Raw genomic sequence first — 19,324 nt, 5'->3', positions numbered from 1 at the left:
CTGAATAGAGTTTTGACATTTGTTTTATTTTCACACTTAATTTTACTTCTTCATTCTTCCTCTGAGACAACGAAAAACGAGACTCATTAAACTAATTAGAATATAAATATATATATTAATTATATACTATAATAATAATATCTATCTATCTTAAAATGTCAACAGAAGAAGTTATTAAAAGTATTGAAGCTATTCAAGCAGATATTGAATTAGTTCAAGAAGAGACAAGAAAGAAACAAATAGAGATTGAAAAGAAATACAACACCAAGCTTCAAGATCAATTCAACAAGCGTGACGAGATTATCGCCAAATCAAATGTAGAGAGCTTCTGGAGACAAGTATTGACTGCTGGTTTGATCGAATTGATCGGTTCTTCAAAGGACCAAGCTGTATTGGATGCACTCGTCGATTTAAAGGCTACTACTACATACTCTGACAACTTGACCACCAAGACCATCGTATTTACCTTCAAGACAAACGAACTCTTTTCAAACAAGACTCTTAAAAAGGTCTTGACCATTGATGAATCAAATGATGAATTAAAATTATCAGGTGAAAAGGTTTTATTCAAGGTAAACAGAAACTATAAATACATAGCATAGAAAACACTATTATGACCCATATAACTTACTTTTAGATCTTCTTTTAATCTATAGAATGAAAAAAAAGTAAACAAATCAACAGATAAAAAGAGAAAGGATAGTGATAGTGAAGAATCATTTATTCTTTTATGGATTGAATCTGAAGATAACTCTGAATTGGATATTTTTGAAACTATCGTAAAGGCTTATCAAGATCCATTCCAAGCTTTAACTGCTGGTGATGATGATGATATGTCATATGACGATGAAGATGATGAAGATGAAGACGATGAAGAGGAAGAAGAAGTTGAAGTAGCTCCAACAAAAAAGGTAGCAAAAAAGGCTGCAACTGGTAAAAAGAATTAAATATAATAATCTCTTTTTTTTTTACAACAACGTTAAATTATTACTAAAGAGAATAAATTATTATTAGTAATAAATATATATATAAATCTATTCTTATTCTATTTTTTAGATAAATAAGGGGATTTTAGGAAATAGATTTGTCTATACTTTCTATTTCCCATTTTTTTTATTATTTTTATTCGTTATCTTTTGATTTCTTATTTCTATTCCAAGGAAGGTAATTACGAATATCAAATTTACTATCAATCATACTGTTCTTTGAATAGTATTGTGATGCAGCATTGTACCAATTGGCCGAACTATTGGGGAATTCACCATCGGCCATACCAGCATTACCAAATGATCCTCCGAGAATACTACCCTTTCCACTACCACTTCCACTTGCGTTTTGAGCATTATTGTTGTTTGCGTTGTTGGTACCATTTTTGATTTCATCTTTCCAAGGTGCTTCACTGAAATCAAATGCATGGTATTGTAGTGAATTACTGATATGTTCATTCTCGACTCTAAAGATACTCCATGTAAAACGTCTAAATAATTCCACCGTCGCCAAGATGGTAACAAACAACTCACTGTTGATGCCAATATTGAATTCGAGTGGCGTGACAGAGAGTGTCCAAGCAAAACGAAATATTAAATTGCTAAAGATGGCATAATAGTATGCCCACAAGTATCGCTTGTACATGAGTGATTGACGGAGCAATGGTCTAGGTTTACCCATCCACATGAATCCCCAATCAACTAGTACATCCCAAACATACATATACAATGTAGCTAAAATAAAACAAATACACCATAATATTCTTGATGGTGTCCATGGTTCTGGATAATCTAAAAATAAATAGAATTAGTAAATAATTGTCAAATTATACATTTCAATATTCTTCTTTTGACATACTAAGATAATTTCCATTAAGAGCAGAGAATAAAACGACAGAAAAACCAACAGCATATTTTGAACAATTACCAAGATGAATTCTTTGTTTAGTTTCACGATAACGCAAAATACATTGCATAAATCTCCATAATAATGGTAATCCAGATATAATTGGTAAAGCAATTTGATTTACTCTATTACATCTACCTCCAGCTAAAAAAAAAAAAAAAAAATGAATAAATATTCTTTGTTTTTTTCTATTTTCTATAATTTACAATTAATTTCCCAATCACCAGAAAAAATATAACAAGCAGTATATTCCCAATCGAAAATAGTTTTAACCATTGAAGTTAGGACATCACCAAGATAGAGAGCACGGAATTTAGTTGAACCAAATGGAGTCATCATAACATTGCCAAGAGTGACAAATAGCAAAAGTCTAGACTTGCGATGGAAGAAACGGAATGGGAAAAATACGACAATGAGGAAGAAGGTGACCAATGTGATGGGATAGACTTCGGCGGGGATCTGGAGAAAGTTAAAGTTGCCCATAATGGTTCCACAAAACAAAAGAAAAGCCATCAACCATATACTTGTCAAAAAGGAGGCTGTTTTGAAGATTCTACGATGATCGACCGACGTTCTGGGATCGAAACCAAAAATAAGGATATGATTGACACGCTGTTTCTCCCAAACGTATACATTGGCACCCCAAAGCCAAACGGCCAAAATAGGAACGGCAACAGCTCTAAAAATGGGTACTACACTAACAAATTTCGACCAATCTGGGTTTCCAGGCGGTGGACTAACAAATAGAATAATGATAAATGCCAATGCTGCCAAACTAAATCCATTGGCAAATCCAAGCTTCAACATATGATAATTGGTTGTCTGTGATAATGATGTTGGTCTTAATTTAATTCTTGCTGTTGCCAATTTATCAATTTTAAATATTTTACAATATAATAACTAAAATATAAAAAAAATAAAAAAAGGTTAAAAAAAAAATGATTATAATTATATATTATTCTATTTATATTTACTTCAACATCTTCTTTCATATTTCTCCAAGATTTTGATTGATAGAATAATTCCTTTTCAATATTTTCCAAATTTCTTTCTTTATCATTCTTTCCAGCCATCTTGTCAAACTTTTTAAGGATCTTTGAAAAACCCATATAATTTAATGTAACGTAGTTTTCAAGCATTGTCAAACCTTTATATAATTCGGCAAATGCTTTTTGAATATTCTTTAATACTTTTGGACTTGGATTCTTTTCTTTTAATATCTAAATAGAAAAAGAAAAAGAAAAAGAAATAAATATTAATATTAATATTCAAGTATTATTTGTTTTTGTTGTTCTTTTATCTTACCATTCCACAATGTTCAGTAAGTTTGTTATAATGAAGTATAATATCCTTTTCTTTTAAACTAAAGAATTCATTAATCTTTTTAATTTCTTCTTTAATCTTTGACATGAACAGTTGTTCCTTTTCGGCGGGTGATTGATAGATTGGATAGGATGATGATGAACCAACAGATGGTGATACAACTGGGGCGAGTAATCGACTCTTTTCATCATATACTTCATGATCATCTGCCGATGCGTTGATGGTTGTTGAATCACCATCAAGCTTTATATTTGGTGCCAATGTCGATGGCATTGGTGGTGATACTCTAAGTGTATCAAACTTTATATTCTCTGGAGATTGACTACCATCAACAATTGGTTGATTTGGTGTTGTTGATCCATCTTGTTGTTGTTTCTGTTGTTGATGATGGTCTTGTTGTAACTGTAACTGTTGTTGATCTTGTTTCTGTTGTCTAACATATAGATATCTAAGATACTTTTTTAATTTACCATATGATATATATTTAATTCTCCATTCCGATACACATTCGTATCTTAATTGTTTACCAAATTTCATTTCCGACTACAAAGAAAGAAATAAAGAAAGAAAGAGATAGACTTCCCCTTCCTCTTTATAATACTATAGTATATATATATATATATTGGTTGTTGTTGTTGTTGTTTGTTGTTGTTGTTGTTGTTGTTGATAATGAACGAGTAGTTATGTAATAGATGTGTAAACAAAAAGGGTGTTGTTCACCTAACCTAAATTTATATTTATAAATAATATATTATGATATTGAAATGACTCTAGATAATAGATAATAAATGATATTGTTTGTTCAAATAAATAAATAAATAAATAAATAAATAAATAAATATTAATATGTTGTTAATGATTATGAATAACAAAAAAAAAACACTCTCTCTGTCTCCTCTCATTCAATTTCAAAGGTGCGAACAACCCACTACTCTACGCGATTTCAATTCCCGTAGCCTGTCATCCATCTCATCTCTCTCTATCCGTCAAACAACCTAAACTACTCTAACTCGTTGATGTTCCTCCTCCGACTATTCTAGACCTGGGTAACTACATACCTTTATCTCTGTATCTATCCCGGCTCGGTGTATTATTAATAAGTTGCGCTTGATTAGTTTAGTTGTTCTTCACCAAATAGTGTCAGTGTAAGCTTTGAGCTGTGTCAAACACAACAAAGATATATAGATAATTAGGGGCCAAGCGATTTTCGATAATGTCTCTTTCGGGTCGACTTTGAAAGAGACCAGGGTTTTCATTATTTTTTAAAATTTCCAACTCTCTGTTTTTGGGCATATTTTAGATATTATTATTGAATTTAAAAGTCGGTACAAGTCTTGTTCCCTATATTATTTATAATTTGTACAATATATTATTTGTTTATATTTATTTATTTATTTGTATAGTTATCTATCTATGTTTTGACCATTCTTTTAAAGAGATTGATCTTTTAAACTTTCTTTTAATCGATTTTAATTGGTATTTGTTTTTCTTTAAGTAAAAGATAACAGCACCTGCTATGAGAGCTGCACAAACAACACCGACTGTAACACCGATGATGACAGCAGTCCAACTCTTCTCGTCGATTGGATCTGATTTGGTTTCAGACTTGTCATAGACCAGAACTGAAATATCGGGGTCATAGATGAATGATTCGATAAACGATGGAATGATGGTTGTTACAATAGTACCGCTACCTTGGTTGGACTGTTTGACTAGATGAGATACACGCATTGGGAAGTTATCAACAAGTACACGATTAATTAAACGTCCGTATACCTGGTTACCAACTGAATCAACCATCACAAGTGTCGACATGACCGATCCATTATTAAAAGTGACTTGAGTGTCATTTCCAATATCACCAACCAATGTTGATAGGTATAGAGAGTTTTCAGTCGAGTTAAATTGCCATCCTCTAACTCCTACACTATACTTTAGTGATCCCAATTTAACATTGATGGTTTCACCTGCAAATGTTACTGGATAAGAGTCGGCTGTCAATACAGCCGATGAATCTTTTGGTGGAATGTATTGTGTAAAGTTGACAGAGACCAATCCATCCGGTGCAGACACATATCCAAATAATAGTTCAGTTAGTTGTTCTTGCGTGGTTGGATGAGTGACTGTAGTCTCGTTGTTTAGTACTAGTTGCCATTGAGTGGTTGTCAAGTCAATCTCGTCGATCAATACTCCCTCTGGATCGACCTCTGCAATCGATTGCATCGAGAATGAAAGTGTGACATACTTGTTCAACAATGACACAGCAGTGTTGTTTGGGTTGATCTCTACCTTTGACATTTCAGGTGTATTTGGTTGACCTGTGGTAGAGTTGCCACCAAACTCGCATTGAGGACCGTCGAACCCCTTGAGACAGAGACAGTAGCCGCTCTGACAGCTACCACCATTAAGACACGGTAGAGAACACGTGACAGGACCTTCAGTCTGTGTGACAAGGACTATGGCAGGTGAGATGATGGGATCGAATCGGTTGTTACGCACTGCGATACGCACATTGTAGGCTGTGTTGTCCAACAACTTGTTGACGGTGCAAGAAGTAACCGAGGAGACACAGGCAGGACCCCATGTCTTGTTGTCGAAGGAGAGTTGGGCTTCATAGTAGGTTGCGAGGGGAACACCTCCATTGACACTGGCCGACCAGGAAAAGGCGATGCTTTGTTGGGTGGTGTTGGTCAGACTGGCAATAATGACGCCGTCGGGGATGGGGTATGCGCGGAATAGCACCTCGCGGTTAAGTGATGTACCGTCATTAGATAGATCCAAACGGAATTGGTAGGTTGATAGATTCGTGATGGGTAGGTAGCATGCAGAGGGTGACCCAGAGTTGGCGCTACTACAGAGGACTGTAGAGTCAACTGTAACAGTCCAAATACTTTGGCCTGGAACACCACCGTTGGTTGTCAGATCAACATAGATACCAGTAGCATTACGTTGGTATGGTTCAAAATTGGCAATTGAAATGATGGGGTAGGTTGTAACTGCGACAGTCGTCTCTTTGGTGATAGCGTCATTGGTTGCGATTGCCTTAAAGATGTATGTTGTGGCTGGTACAAGACCGCTGAATACACACAACCCAGATGTACATTGTTGGGTTGGATTGATACCATTAATCAAAAGTTGTTGTATTGTTTGAGAAGTTGGGACACCTCCAGCGACTGTAATATTGACAATAATGACAGTTGTAGTCAACTGGACAATACTTATTTGTGGAGCATTGATAGCTGGGTATGTTGTAAATACAGTTTGACTTGATATAAACTTGTCGTTTAGATACTTGGCAGTCACACCAAACGAGTATGTCTGACCTGGAACAAGAGAGGTCAATTGACAAGAGTCACCTACACAGGACAAAGCAGACCCATTCAAAGTGGCACTATAAGTAATTGGAATTGACTCTGTCAATACACCACGTAATGGATATACAATGGTTGCAGTTGAAGTAGTCAGCGAGGTTACACTAATAGTTAAATCAGCACCACTTGGAAGAGTAATGATACGAGACAATGTAACAACCTCTTGAGCTACACGAGTAGCTGTAATCTTGACAGTATATTCAATACCCTGTGTCAAACCAGTAATATTACAAAAACTTTGAGTAGAACCACATTCGGCTCTAGGTTGACCATTCAAAAGTACTGAATAGGTTAATGGTGTCTGAGTGTTTCCTCCAGTTGCAGGATACCCAACTTGTAACCAATCAACGGAATAATCCAACAAGTTGATAGCAGCAATCTGGAATATATCATTAGTCTTGAATCCCAGACTCTGTGATATCTTTCCAAGTGATTGTGTTGCCGTAAATGTTGCCAAATAATCAGTCGATGGATTTAAATTTGGAATATTACAATTTAATCCAGTACATCCAAAATTACCTACAAAAATATAAGGTGTCCATACCCCAACATCTAATAAATATGATGGTGTAACTGATACTTGTACACTATTTGATGTTACAGTTGTTGTCATTTCAACTAAAAGTAAAAAATAAATAAATCAATTAATAAATTAATAGTCTATTATTATTATTCATTTAGTTTCTTTCATTACTTACAAGATAAAGCAACATAATTTAAATATGGGGAAATAACAGATGAAGTTGAATAATTTGCAATGACACGAAGTTGATACCATGGGTATAATTTAACCAATGGAATTGAGATTTGTCTAGAGCTGGTAGCTGGCACTAATTTGGTGAGACCATTGTAAATGGTGAATTGAGTGTTTTGAGGATCACCTCCAACCGAATCAACATTTACAATGACAAAGTTGTTAATGGTATCAGTTGTAATATTATTAACAATTGATACTGATTTGAGTTTGGAAAAGGTGGTAAAGGTAGTTTGTCTAATGGGAGCCCATTGGCCATTATTATAAGTTCCACTAACCAATATAGTATTGGTACTAGCTTCCTTTAATCCACTGGCACTACAAACACTACCAATCAAACAACCAGGCATGACAACACCATTCAATTTAACTGTATATTGAACATCATATAATGGTACATTGGTTGTAAAATTAAATGTCACACTTGTAATATCAACTTTAATTAAATTTAAATTAATTCCATCAATTGTTTCTACAAAATTAAATCAAAATAAATATTAATATTAATATTATTATTAAAATAAATATTCATTCTTTTGTACATACGAGGAGGTGGGTTAATGATTCTTGAAGATGATGCTTGATCTTCATAATAAGTAGCAGTAACCATTACATTGATAGCTTGACCTAGAGTATTGAGAGTGGTAATGGGGAGTGTTGTATTTTGGATAAAGATACCGTTGACAAGGATTGTATAGATAACTGGTAGTGTACCACGATCAGCCAATCCATAGGCAATGGTAGCTGTGGTTGGTGTAGATTCAATTAAAAATATCTTGGTCATTTCAAATGGATAACTAGTGGTGGCAGTCAATGGAGCAGACTTTAAAGTATAAGAGGTGGTACTGTCCGTACCTTGAATCACAATATTATTGTATGTGGTATTTCTAACTAGACCACTCACAACACATACTCCATCAAGTTGACATTGTGCATACACTGATGACCCAATCAAAGCTTGGTATTGTGAAAATACATAATTACTTGTATACTTTAATTGTATACTTGTTGATGTTACATATGATATTGTTGTTGTCACTAAAAATAAATATTAAAAAAAGATTAATTAATATTTGTTTGTTTGTTTTTTTTTAATATTTCCATCCTTACATTGAATATTATTTAATGGAGATTGAGTATTATCATAATTTAAAGTGATTTCATTTGATGCTTGAATAGAGATGATATAGAAACCAATACCAATCATTGGGATTGTACATTGAGTGGAAGGAGTATTTTGACAAGCTGAAACATCAGCTCCGTTTGATTTGACACTGTAGAGTGTAGTGGTACTTGGTGCACCACCCAACACACCGTATTCAACCACCATTGATTGATCGGTCATTGAAACTAATTTGATTGGATTGATGGTTGGCAAATAGATGGATCCAAAGGTTGTAATGGATTTCATGTCTGTTGCAAATACAATGGTGTTGGGGGCCGATGGTGGATAAGTGTACTTGGCAACAATATTATAACTTGTACTTTGAGTGGTTGGGATCATATAATCAAACGATGGATTATTTGATATTTGTACAGGGGCACTTGGAGTGATTGAAAATACTGGCGTGGCTTCACTAACAACTTGTGAAGGTACAGCACTGAAATAAATGGTTTTACTAAGTGCCAAATATTTTAATTGTACTGTCAACCCGACGTACGTTGATACCATCAATTGAATGGCAACAGTATCAAATGTATCCGATATTGTTACTGTTCCACCGATGACGAGTGATGGCGTAGCTGGAATATCACAAGATATCATAGCACCTCCACATCCTACACCATTAAAGTCGTATTGATAGGTTTTGGTCGATGTAGGGTTACCCTGAGACACTGACAATACATTAACTCTAAATGTTTGTGTTGTAGGGTTGTATTCATTGGCACCAATCGATGCCTTTAATGGTAGTGCAGTGGTAACAGGTACAACCGATTCTTGGTAGGTATTATCAATTACCGAGTAAACAATAACCTTTACAGTATAGGCTGATTGAGCAACTAGACCTCTAATAGAACATGGCAGTATACTACAAACTACAGTACCATTCAACAAAACAGTTGGGTTTAATTGAGTTGAAAGTAGTGGAACTGTAACTGCATCTACATAAAACCCAGTTGCATAAATTTGAATTGATGGTACAACTTGGAATGATTTTGCTAAAAATTAAAATAAATTAATAAATAAATTAATGAATGTTGAATAATTATTATTATTATTATTATTATTATTATTATTATTATATGTTTTAATGTTATACATACGAGATGTTTCAAATTGAATTGAATTTGTAGTGGTTTGATCATTATTATAGGTTGAAAGTAATACAGTGTAGGATGTATTGGCAGTCAAACTAGAGATGGTACAAGATGGGCTGGAACCACCCCAACAAGATGTAGGGCTACCATTGAGCGAAAAGTAGAATTTGGTTGGGTCGAATGGACTACCTCCAGTTGACGCAGAACTAAGGATGGCAATGCTGGATGACAAACTTGAAATCACAAGTGATGCTAAGAGAGCGGTTGGTGTGAATGTATTACAGATTGATTTAGAGACGGCCGATGGAACATTGATTTGAGTGATTGCTCCACAATAATTATATGTTTGTCCAAGTGTAGTGGTTAAATTAAATATATTGGTATTTCCAAATTGAGTTGGTGTTCCAAATGCCAATGCATACTTTAATAATGATTGTGAATTTTGTGATGGTGTCATTGTAAATAATGTATATCCTTTAAACCAATTGGCTGATATTGATGCTATAAATAAAAAAAAATGAAAAGAGAGTTAGAAACGAATGTAACATTTGTTATTTTATGTTATTTTTTTTTTGATATTCTTTTAACTTACGAACAAAATTTGCAAAATAGGAAAGAGTTGTATTTAATGAGAATCTATTGGATTGAGAACCAAGAGATACCAAATGGAATCCTATATAGGGTACTTGAGATGTACATGTTACAATTGAAACGAGTGGAGAGGTTTGAGCACATTGAGCAACATCATTAACATAGACTGTATAGTTGACTGGGAGAATATTTAGCGATTCATAACTAATGGTAAGGGTTATGGAATTGTACGATGACAATGTAACATTTGGTGTTATCCAATCTTGTGTTCTGACAGGGATAGTGTCAGAATTACCAAGTAAAAGACCCCCCGCACCAAGATAAGATACTTGGATATTATATGACGATGCCAATGTCAAGGCAAACATATTACATTGAGCTCCAAAAAGAACCAATGTACATTGTGCCAGACCACCCAACAAGTAAGTTACAGTGAGTGGAAGAGTTCCTGTCAATGGATAAAGTGCTTGTAATACAATATCACTTGGTGAACTTGAAATTACATCAAGATATGTTGATGGACCTAAAAATAGATAAAGAAAATTAATATATTTTTGATTGATTGTTTTTTTTTTTTTTTAAAACATACTTAAAGAAAAAAATAATTTTCTAAATGTACTTGAACTAAAGTTATCATCGATGACCATACGAACACGATAATATGTTGCAGGGTTAACTGTAAAGTTACAAATATAGTTTAGTGCTCCATTGGGTTGGTCACATGCAAGTAGCTCGGTTGGCATTGACGTGTTTTGGTAGTATACTTTGAGACTGGCCGTGTAGTTGTTACCACCGTTGAATGATGCCTTGAGTGCGAGATAGTTGGACGAGATGGAGACTGGCAAAATATTATTCATTACAATGGTTGGAGCAAGATTGTAAATAAAGTAAAAGGGTTTGGACAAGATACCATTCAACGTGCTGTAGACTGTTAAATTAAAAGGTGCACCTGAAGCAGTTGGGTTTAGATTTGGTGTTGTACATGGGAAGTTTGGACATGTGAATTGTTGGTTATTAAAGAGATAGGTGGTAGTTGATACTGCTGGTAATGAAGTGACTTGGAATCTAAAGTTGGATGATGTAAAAGTCTCGTTTAAAACGGTGACTGATAATACTGGCATTTCAATCTCGGCAGGACTAGCTGCAAACGCTCTTACTAGTGTACGAACCCATATTCTAGTTGGATACATGTTGGTGGTGTAGGCAACAAGACATGATGGTTGTATGGTTGGGATAACGTCAAAACTACATGAACCAAAGGTCACATTGTTGGCATCTAAAAGGGCAACTTGGTACTTGGGACTGATCAAATCCCACATTGACGACGACACTCTGACTGAAAGATATGACAATGATCCAGCTGGCAGAGCATAGGACATTGAAACAACTGGATTAAAATCGGTGACTGGTGTTGTGATCTTGAGCGAAATATGAGTGGTTGAGCAAGTGGATGCTACCTTTGTCATTGGCATGGAAAAGGTTGAGCAATTAACACCTGCAGAAATGCCAGCATTGTTGATTGAAAAGCTATTCTTTACCATCAAATCAGATCGTACACATGATCCTGGGTAGATGTAGGTTTGTCGGTTGGTTGTATCGAAATTGGGACACGACGCAATTGGACTAATCTCGTAAAAGTAGTAGCCAGTTCTAGGGAATGTGATCCAGTCAGATGTCGAAGGGAAAACCTTGACAGTTACACCATCGGTACATGTGTTTACCGTGGATTGAAAGACATCGTAACCAGTGATAGCACCGGAATTGTTGAAAAAGGTGTCAGGCATAATCACACCATTGACACAAGCCGAGTCACTAAATGTCCTTTGACGAACGACATTTCCAGAATACGCATAGTCGTAGTAGTATTCGATTGCCGATGCATTGAGGTTGACTACTTTGTAGCATACACCTGTTAGAGCTGTTGTAAACTTGAGAATATTCGTATCACTACATGAAGCCTTTTCCTCTATAGAAATTGCTTCACTTGCTAAACTAACTCTTGTTCCTAAACAAACAACTAATAATAATAATAATAAAAAATAATGGTGATTTGAACGTGACATTATCTATTGATTGATCACACAATCAGTGTGTCGTGTGTGTTTGAGTTTGTATGATTTTTTTCGATTGGGTGTTTGATCGATAATGATTCGATTGCAATTGTGTTGTTTCTCTCTCTCTCTCTCTTTTAACAAATATAAATATATATAAATAAATAAACACACTATTGTTGTTATTGGTGTGATGGTGATGGTGATGGAGAAAGTGAACGGAACTTGAGATCGATTAACGGGGGTCGTAAAAGGGTGCAGTTGATCAACTTAAAGTGACAACGATTTTTAAAAGATCTTTCTTGGTTTAGCGTTTATGACCATATTCACAGGGTTTTTTGTTAAAATTAATTAATTTTTGACCTTGGATTCGGTCTTTGGGGTACCAGTATTTTTGTCGTTTCGGTGACCAACAGGCCAACGAGTAGTACAAGAAGACAATGATCATTGTTCATTCCTTCCTTTTTACTATTTACTTTTTATTTATTTAAATCTTTAAAGAAATTAAATGTATGTGTACCTGATGACCATTGAATGGCACCTTGTGAATCTAATAATAATATCTCTGGATAGTTGGGTGCCAATGCAATATAGATAACATTCTCATGTGTCTCTGGAGCCCAATGAGATGTCCATGATGATGAATCTTCTTGACATTGTTTCTTCTTGTTATTGTCTTGAATAAATAAACAATGCTGTAAACAAAAGGTTTTAGCTCTTGCATTTTTAGTATTACTAGCACAATTGGGACCGGATCGATAAATATACTTTTGACCTTCAACTGGTGTTGTTGTTGTTGTTGTTGTTGTCGTTGTTTGAAGTCTCCGATCATCGGTTGTTGGGTTGGTCCATATTACTTGGTTAGTTTGTCGATCGTAGAGTTTAAGATTTCCATCTTCAAATCGAAGGATGACGAATGGGTTACCGATAGAGTTACCAGTTTCAAGTCCCTTGGTATAGTTCATTGACTTGATGTCATACCATCCACCACTAGCTAGCCCGTTGTCATCGATCAGTACAAAACCACCGGATCGGACTTTAGTTTGGTCACGCTTGACGAGGGACGGCAGCTCGGTTGGAGGTGGTGGGATATACACATACTTGGTGCGACGTTCTTGAATCGAGTGGATACTCCATAGAGGCGTGTCGGCAGGAAGAGACATGTCAAACCCATGCTCAGACACACTCCACGAGCAGTTTTCATTGGTGTGTATGTCATGATCCTCTATGAATGTCTTGATCGACTTGAACCACCTCGCGTACGGGTTACCAATCCCAAAACCAGCCACACCACGTGACAAGTTAAAATAGAGATAGTGGTAGCCGTTGGTGATAAAGAGAGGTGGTGCTTCGTGACTGTCATGGTCGCCGTGCGAGTAGTAGGATATCGTTTGGGTACCTTGAAAGTATGAGCCGGGCAGTGTGGTCTCTTCAGCGGGTCGCGACGATCGGTCCATGACACCCCACACCAGACTGCCTGTCTCGTCGAGTAGTGCGAAACCCCAGTCCGCCCATCCGAGTCCTTGCGGGATCACTGTCAGGTACTTGCCTCCCAACCCACCCGTCTCGAGACACCCTACCAGGTTATTGACACTCGACACCTCGACAATACATATGTCACCGCCAAGATGCCACAATGCATAGTCACTACTCTTTGACCCGGCTCTTGTCACGCCAAACGACTGTGCCCACAGGATATGGGCGTGACCCATATGACTGACGGGACCATGGTCGAGTTGCAGTGCGACCGAGCCACCCGTCTGATTCAACCGCAAGAATTCACGGCCATTGGACAGGTACTGGCTATCGACAAGTATTGCATGGTCCTCATGATCCTGTAAAATGGCAAAGGGATGGTCCAACAGATACACCAGTGGATGTACAAAGTAAGGTACCTTTGGGAAATGGTACACACCCCAAAACAAGCCATCTTCGTTGAGTGCATAGAATCCGGCGCTTGAAATCCAAAACTCTAGTACTTCAGACCGACCTTCACCATTATTAAACGCCCAGTAAGTAGTTTTACCAGCAGCAGCCGACGTAGTTGCAAAGGTAGAATACTGTAGACGTAAATTAGACGATGATATGACAGTCGACGATTCTGTTCCATTGGGTGGATAGATTCTAAGTACAGTATCACCGTTGATGAGTAAATGCAAACCTTGATTATACACATTTAATAATGTAAAACCACTTGTTTGCATTCCATCCCAAGTCCAATCCAATTTAGTTGATCCACCCGATATCGAAGTGGCCAATGTCGACTCTGTATTTGTAAATGAATAATGTGATTGATAAGACAAGTATATCTTTCTACCTCTATACGATCGTTGATTTGGATATTCAACTTTAATTTCCCTCTCTCCAAACCCAGATACAATCGTACAATTTATCAAATTTCCCATTACCTCTAAATTTCCAATACATTCAATTGGTTCTAAGAAAGAATAATAATAATAATTAGTAATTAATATAAATAGATGATTATTTAATATTTGTATTTACCATTTGGTTTTAAATAAAAAGTTGGAAATAATTTCTCTGGATAAAAGTTTATAAATGATATTACTTTACCAATATTTGGTATTTCTTTATGTGGTGACATTAATTCTAAAAAAGAAATATAATAATAATAATAATGTTAATAAAAAGGTTTTGATGATTACTACTTTACTTTTTTTAATTTTGATTTTTTTTTACCATTTAAGAAAACTTCGATTTGAGATATTTTACCATCAGTATGAACACAATTACCACTTGCTTTTAAACGATCTCTTTCAAGAAATTGTACAGAGAATCTAAGACCTGTTGAAATGGAATAAACTTTATGACCCCAGCCGTGGAATCTGTCCAATGTATCACTTGAGTAGAATCCACAGGGAACCGTGATGGACTCACCAGTGCATGATGGGTATTGATGTAGACTGACTAGTTTATAGGTACTGTCTGGCATGACCGCTCGGAAAACACCCATATAAATAATATGACCTCGTTTTTGGTTGTTGGCTACAATGGTGAGATGATTGAGTATTGGGTGGAGTGAGGAGTTGGTCATCGTACCAAGTGTGAGAGTGACTCTGATTCTTGGAGGTACTTTGAATTCGACAATACCATTCGAGGTACTAAATATCTTTGTGAAATAACGTTCACCAAACGTATAGTTGGCAGATACTGTAAATGCACCGATAAAAGGCGTTGGCTTGAGTGTCTTGTCTCCAAACTGATCGAATCCCTCAAAATTGTCATCCAGATAGACGATAATCTTGATGGGATAGGAGTAACTGACTGTGACAGTGTCGTCGGATACGACGATAGCACAGTCTGATGGTAAACGTGCATTGGCAATTCGATAGCTACACACCTTTGAATCTTGTTTGTCGGCTATGTATTTGGGACCACACCATCCATAGTTTAAGATATTCGACGTACCAAATTGGATGATCATCTGACTCTCGTCGTCTTGACCTACCAATACACCCATACATTGTGCATCTGATCTACGTTGTACTGGGATATCCAAGTTGTAGACATGTGATGATGGTGGGATACTCACTTGATGATAAGGGAACGGTGAAAAGTACTTGGCTATAAACTTGTCGTTCAACGAGACGGATACACTATAGTTGCCAGGTGACATTATATTTGATGACAGTGTGTATCTTCCACCCGAGTCTGTTATAACCGTCTGTATAGCTGGGTTGGCCGAGTTACCCAATGTCACCTTGACTCCCTCAACAACCGGTAGATCCTTGTAGAAAAAGTTTTCAAACGTATAGTCTATATAAACTACACCTCTAATCACTGCACTAATACTACTACCTCTAGGTGTTGATTTAGTTTCAAACATCTCTAATTTCTGTGATGGTACTTTTCTTTTTTGTTTCAAGAATGGTGTTGGTGTTAAACTCCAACTATCCTCTTGTTCTAGTTGTTCTTCTTCTTCTAGTTCTAGTTCTAGTTCATTTCCTTCTTTATCTTCATCTTGTTCCTGAGCAAGTAATACTCTACTTAAAGAATACACTTCTCTTTTAAAAGATGATATTTTAAATTTCAGATGACCATTTTCATCCCTATTATTATTATTATTTACATTATTATTATTATTATTTATGTTATTACTATTACTATCAATATTATTATTATTATTATTATTATTATTATTATTATTATTCTCGTTGTTGTTATTTATATCAATTAAATTAGAAGTACATGATTGTATACGTGTATTAGTTGTGGTTGTAGCACTGATCAATGTTATTGTTGTTGACAATAATATTAAAGTGATCAGTGTGATCAATGTGATTAATATATTATTATTACTATTATTATTATTATTATAAATCCTACTCTTCCTCCTTCGCCTACTGCTACTACTATTATATATATATGTCATTATTTATTACTATTTATTACTATTTACAAAGGTTTGATTAATATCATCTGAAGGTGTAACTATCTACATTGTATTGATTTGTGTAAGTGATAAGAGGAGTGATCCAAGGGTAGAGAGAGGAGAGAGGAGAGGAAGGACAAAAGCAAGAGACCAAAAGAAACAAAAGGTGACTTTGACTACGTAGCTACCAATTGATGCCCCAACACGCCCTGTCATCGAAATTTATCCGTTGACCTCCCTTGTTTCGGTTGCTCAAAACAATTCAAATTTTCAAAGTTCGATCAAAAAAAATATCAAAGTACAACTTTGGATGTTTTAGTTTGGTAATTTACAATATTGGTAGTTTTGGGTATATACTTTATTAATTAATTAAAAGTTAATAATGTTTTAAATAGGGTTGTTTGGTGGATATTATGATCCACCATTAAGATAATGAAAATATTTATGATTTATAAATATTATGTTGAAGAGAGTTTGATTGGTTGGTTGGTTGGATTATATGTTTCCATTTATATTATTATTATTATTATATTAGTAGTTGATTGAAGGAGTTGGGGGAGGATTGTTGAACTTTGTATAAAGATATTTTATACATGTAAAATGGTTTTGTTGTTGTTATTATTGTTGTTGATGTTATTTTTTGATTGTTACAATGTTTAATTTAATTTAACAGATGATTGTTTTGGACTTGACCAATTAAAAGATTGATCAAATGTATAATCATTATTTTCATTGTTGGAGGTATGGAGAAGATCCAAAAGAGAACCACTACTTCTATTTAATGGTTGTTGACCTTGAAGTGAAATGGGTGATGGTATGGTGACAGTTGTCATCATTAACAAATTGTTGGATGAATTCGATCTTTGTTGTTGTTGTTGTTGTTGTTTGACAATATCATTGAGTGCCTTTTCCTTCTTGTCAATATCCAAAAGTTTCTCTTGGATCAATTTGAATTGTAATTGAGCTTGTTCATTGATCAACTCCAATTCGATAGAATCACCTTGCATTTCATTGGGAGAGTCATTTAACTTTTGACGAATCTCTTGAATATGGCTTGACAACTTGGCTACTTGTTCACGCATCACTTTGATTTCTTCTACCAATGGTTCTTGAGCGGTTTGTACAAATTCACTAGTAGTTTGGTCGACGATGGCGACGGATCTCTTTTTTGGTGAACATAATAAACGAGACTCATCAAACAAATCATCACTCTCTGAAGAGTAGTCTTCGACCGATCTCTTTTTGGATTCCGGAGATCTTGGAGTCTCTTGAGATTGTTGGACGGGCGACGAGGAGGGTAGTTGGCGGATTTGCCATGGGTCGGTGCAAGTCTTGAGTTTCCAGAATCCATTTTGTTTGATCTTGTCCATGCCACTCTCGAATACATTCTTGGAGTGACTGAGCATGTCTTGTACTTGCTTTCTCCAGTTGTCTGACTTTTTCTTGTTCATGTAGAGACGGTCCCAGTGCGAGGTCATAAACTCGTAGACGTCGGTCTTGAGACTAAAGTATTCCTTCTCTGGGTAGGCTGCAGACAGCGTGTAAAAGACGACCTTCATGATCGAGGCCCAAGTGGGGGTCTTGAGCAAAATGGGTGGTTGGCCACGCTCACAGAGTACACACTTTGATCCAAGCTTGCATTCTTGTGGCATGCTGAGGATAGGCGATGATACTGGTGAGGCTGGTGCACTTGAAGAGGTATATGATGAGGTTGGGGATGGCACAGATTGAGCATCAGAAGGGTAACAATAGCTATTATAAGATGTTTGGTGAGTTGGAGATGGAACAATGAAACGAGTTGGTGAAGATGATGATCTTGACTTGTTGTTGTTGTTCTCAAATGGGTATGGTGGGAGTACAGAAGAACCGCCGGCGGCGCAGGTAGCATTTCCAATAAAGTTAAATATAGTATTATTGTCATTGGATGACTTTAAATGTGATGGATATGATACTGTAGTAGATTGCGATGGAGTACTATAGTATCCATAGGAAGCTAGATTGTAACCCTTGAAATTAGCAAGAATGGCACTTGGATCAGTTTGGAATGGATGAGGATAAGTCTGTGACTTTCTATAAAAATCACTTTCAAAATATGACATTGGTTTCATTTGTTGTTGTTGTTGTTGTTGTTGGATTTGATATTCCATTATTAATTATTATTGATTTAATTTTTTTTTAAAAATTATTAATTAATTACTTTTTGATTATTATTAATTTTATTTTTGGAAATAAAAAGATTTGGTATTATTAATAATTGTAAATTATAATTAAAAGATAGAAACATAGTAATTTAAAAAATAAAATAATTATTGTTTTTGAAATGAATGAATGAACCCTTTTTAAACAAGATCATCATAGAGGAGATACAGCAGCAGCAGTATAGTACTGGTTCTGGGTGAGTGGTGAAGGAAAGACCAGCTGGAATGAAAATTAAAAGAAAAAGGTGCTATTCCAGATATGTCCATTGATTATGGTGATCGTTCATTTGTAACGTATCGATAGAGGGGGTGAAAGAAGAGAGGAGGAGGATGATGATCGAGGTGGAGGACGGATTCGTCAAAAGACGGCGGTTACAGTTTAACTTTAAAATTTATCACTTTGTGGGTGGGGAAGGGAAAGGAATCAACTGGCTAGCATCCCATTCACCGTCCGTCTGTCCACATAATATAATTTAATAGTGATTATCCTA

General features: G+C 35.6%; 6 protein-coding genes across 6 annotated transcripts; 1 reads left to right on the top strand and 5 right to left on the bottom strand.

Moving 5' to 3' along the window:
• Window positions 1-155: 155 nt before the first annotated feature.
• Window positions 156-947, top strand: DFA_10966 (nucleosome assembly family protein; the record flags this gene model as incomplete). The annotated part of the gene is made up of 2 exons (XM_004351164.1): window positions 156-572; window positions 657-947. 2 exons carry the CDS (start codon window positions 156-158, stop codon window positions 945-947), a joined length of 708 nt encoding a protein of 235 aa, XP_004351216.1.
• A 175-nt stretch (window positions 948-1,122) lies between these two features.
• DFA_10965 (uncharacterized protein) lies at window positions 1,123-4,118 on the bottom strand (the record flags this gene model as incomplete). The annotated part of the gene is made up of 7 exons (XM_004351163.1): window positions 1,123-1,778; window positions 1,846-2,037; window positions 2,100-2,352; window positions 2,527-2,793; window positions 2,868-3,113; window positions 3,199-3,759; window positions 4,098-4,118. The coding sequence occupies 7 exons, from the start codon at window positions 4,116-4,118 to the stop codon at window positions 1,123-1,125; spliced, it is 2,196 nt and encodes a 731-aa protein (XP_004351215.1).
• Window positions 4,119-4,623: 505 nt separating this feature from the next.
• DFA_10964 (uncharacterized protein) lies at window positions 4,624-12,254 on the bottom strand (the record flags this gene model as incomplete). The annotated part of the gene is made up of 7 exons (XM_004351162.1): window positions 4,624-7,205; window positions 7,286-7,813; window positions 7,888-8,379; window positions 8,452-9,501; window positions 9,607-10,101; window positions 10,193-10,714; window positions 10,781-12,254. 7 exons carry the CDS (start codon window positions 12,252-12,254, stop codon window positions 4,624-4,626), a joined length of 7,143 nt encoding a protein of 2,380 aa, XP_004351214.1.
• Window positions 12,255-12,721: 467 nt separating this feature from the next.
• Window positions 12,722-13,405, bottom strand: DFA_10963 (uncharacterized protein; the record flags this gene model as incomplete). The annotated part of the gene is made up of 1 exon (XM_004351161.1): window positions 12,722-13,405. One exon carries the CDS (start codon window positions 13,403-13,405, stop codon window positions 12,722-12,724), a length of 684 nt encoding a protein of 227 aa, XP_004351213.1.
• A 664-nt stretch (window positions 13,406-14,069) lies between these two features.
• DFA_10962 (uncharacterized protein) lies at window positions 14,070-16,851 on the bottom strand (the record flags this gene model as incomplete). Its single annotated transcript, XM_004351160.1, has 6 exons — window positions 14,070-14,137; window positions 14,158-14,366; window positions 14,415-14,679; window positions 14,748-14,852; window positions 14,943-16,615; window positions 16,703-16,851. 6 exons carry the CDS (start codon window positions 16,849-16,851, stop codon window positions 14,070-14,072), a joined length of 2,469 nt encoding a protein of 822 aa, XP_004351212.1.
• A 440-nt stretch (window positions 16,852-17,291) lies between these two features.
• On the bottom strand, window positions 17,292-18,782 carry DFA_10961 (uncharacterized protein; the record flags this gene model as incomplete). Its single annotated transcript, XM_004351159.1, has 1 exon — window positions 17,292-18,782. The coding sequence occupies one exon, from the start codon at window positions 18,780-18,782 to the stop codon at window positions 17,292-17,294; it is 1,491 nt and encodes a 496-aa protein (XP_004351211.1).
• Between the last annotated feature and the right edge of the window lie 542 nt (window positions 18,783-19,324).

The sequence above is a fragment of the Cavenderia fasciculata genome (genome assembly GCF_000203815.1).
Source record: "Cavenderia fasciculata unplaced genomic scaffold Scf_EUAJFUG02G6ADK-5, whole genome shotgun sequence".
Classification (NCBI taxonomy): Eukaryota; Evosea; class Eumycetozoa; order Acytosteliales; family Cavenderiaceae; genus Cavenderia; species Cavenderia fasciculata.
Note: the sequence above shows the minus strand (reverse complement) of the source record. Positions and strands in the feature narration are given on the sequence as shown.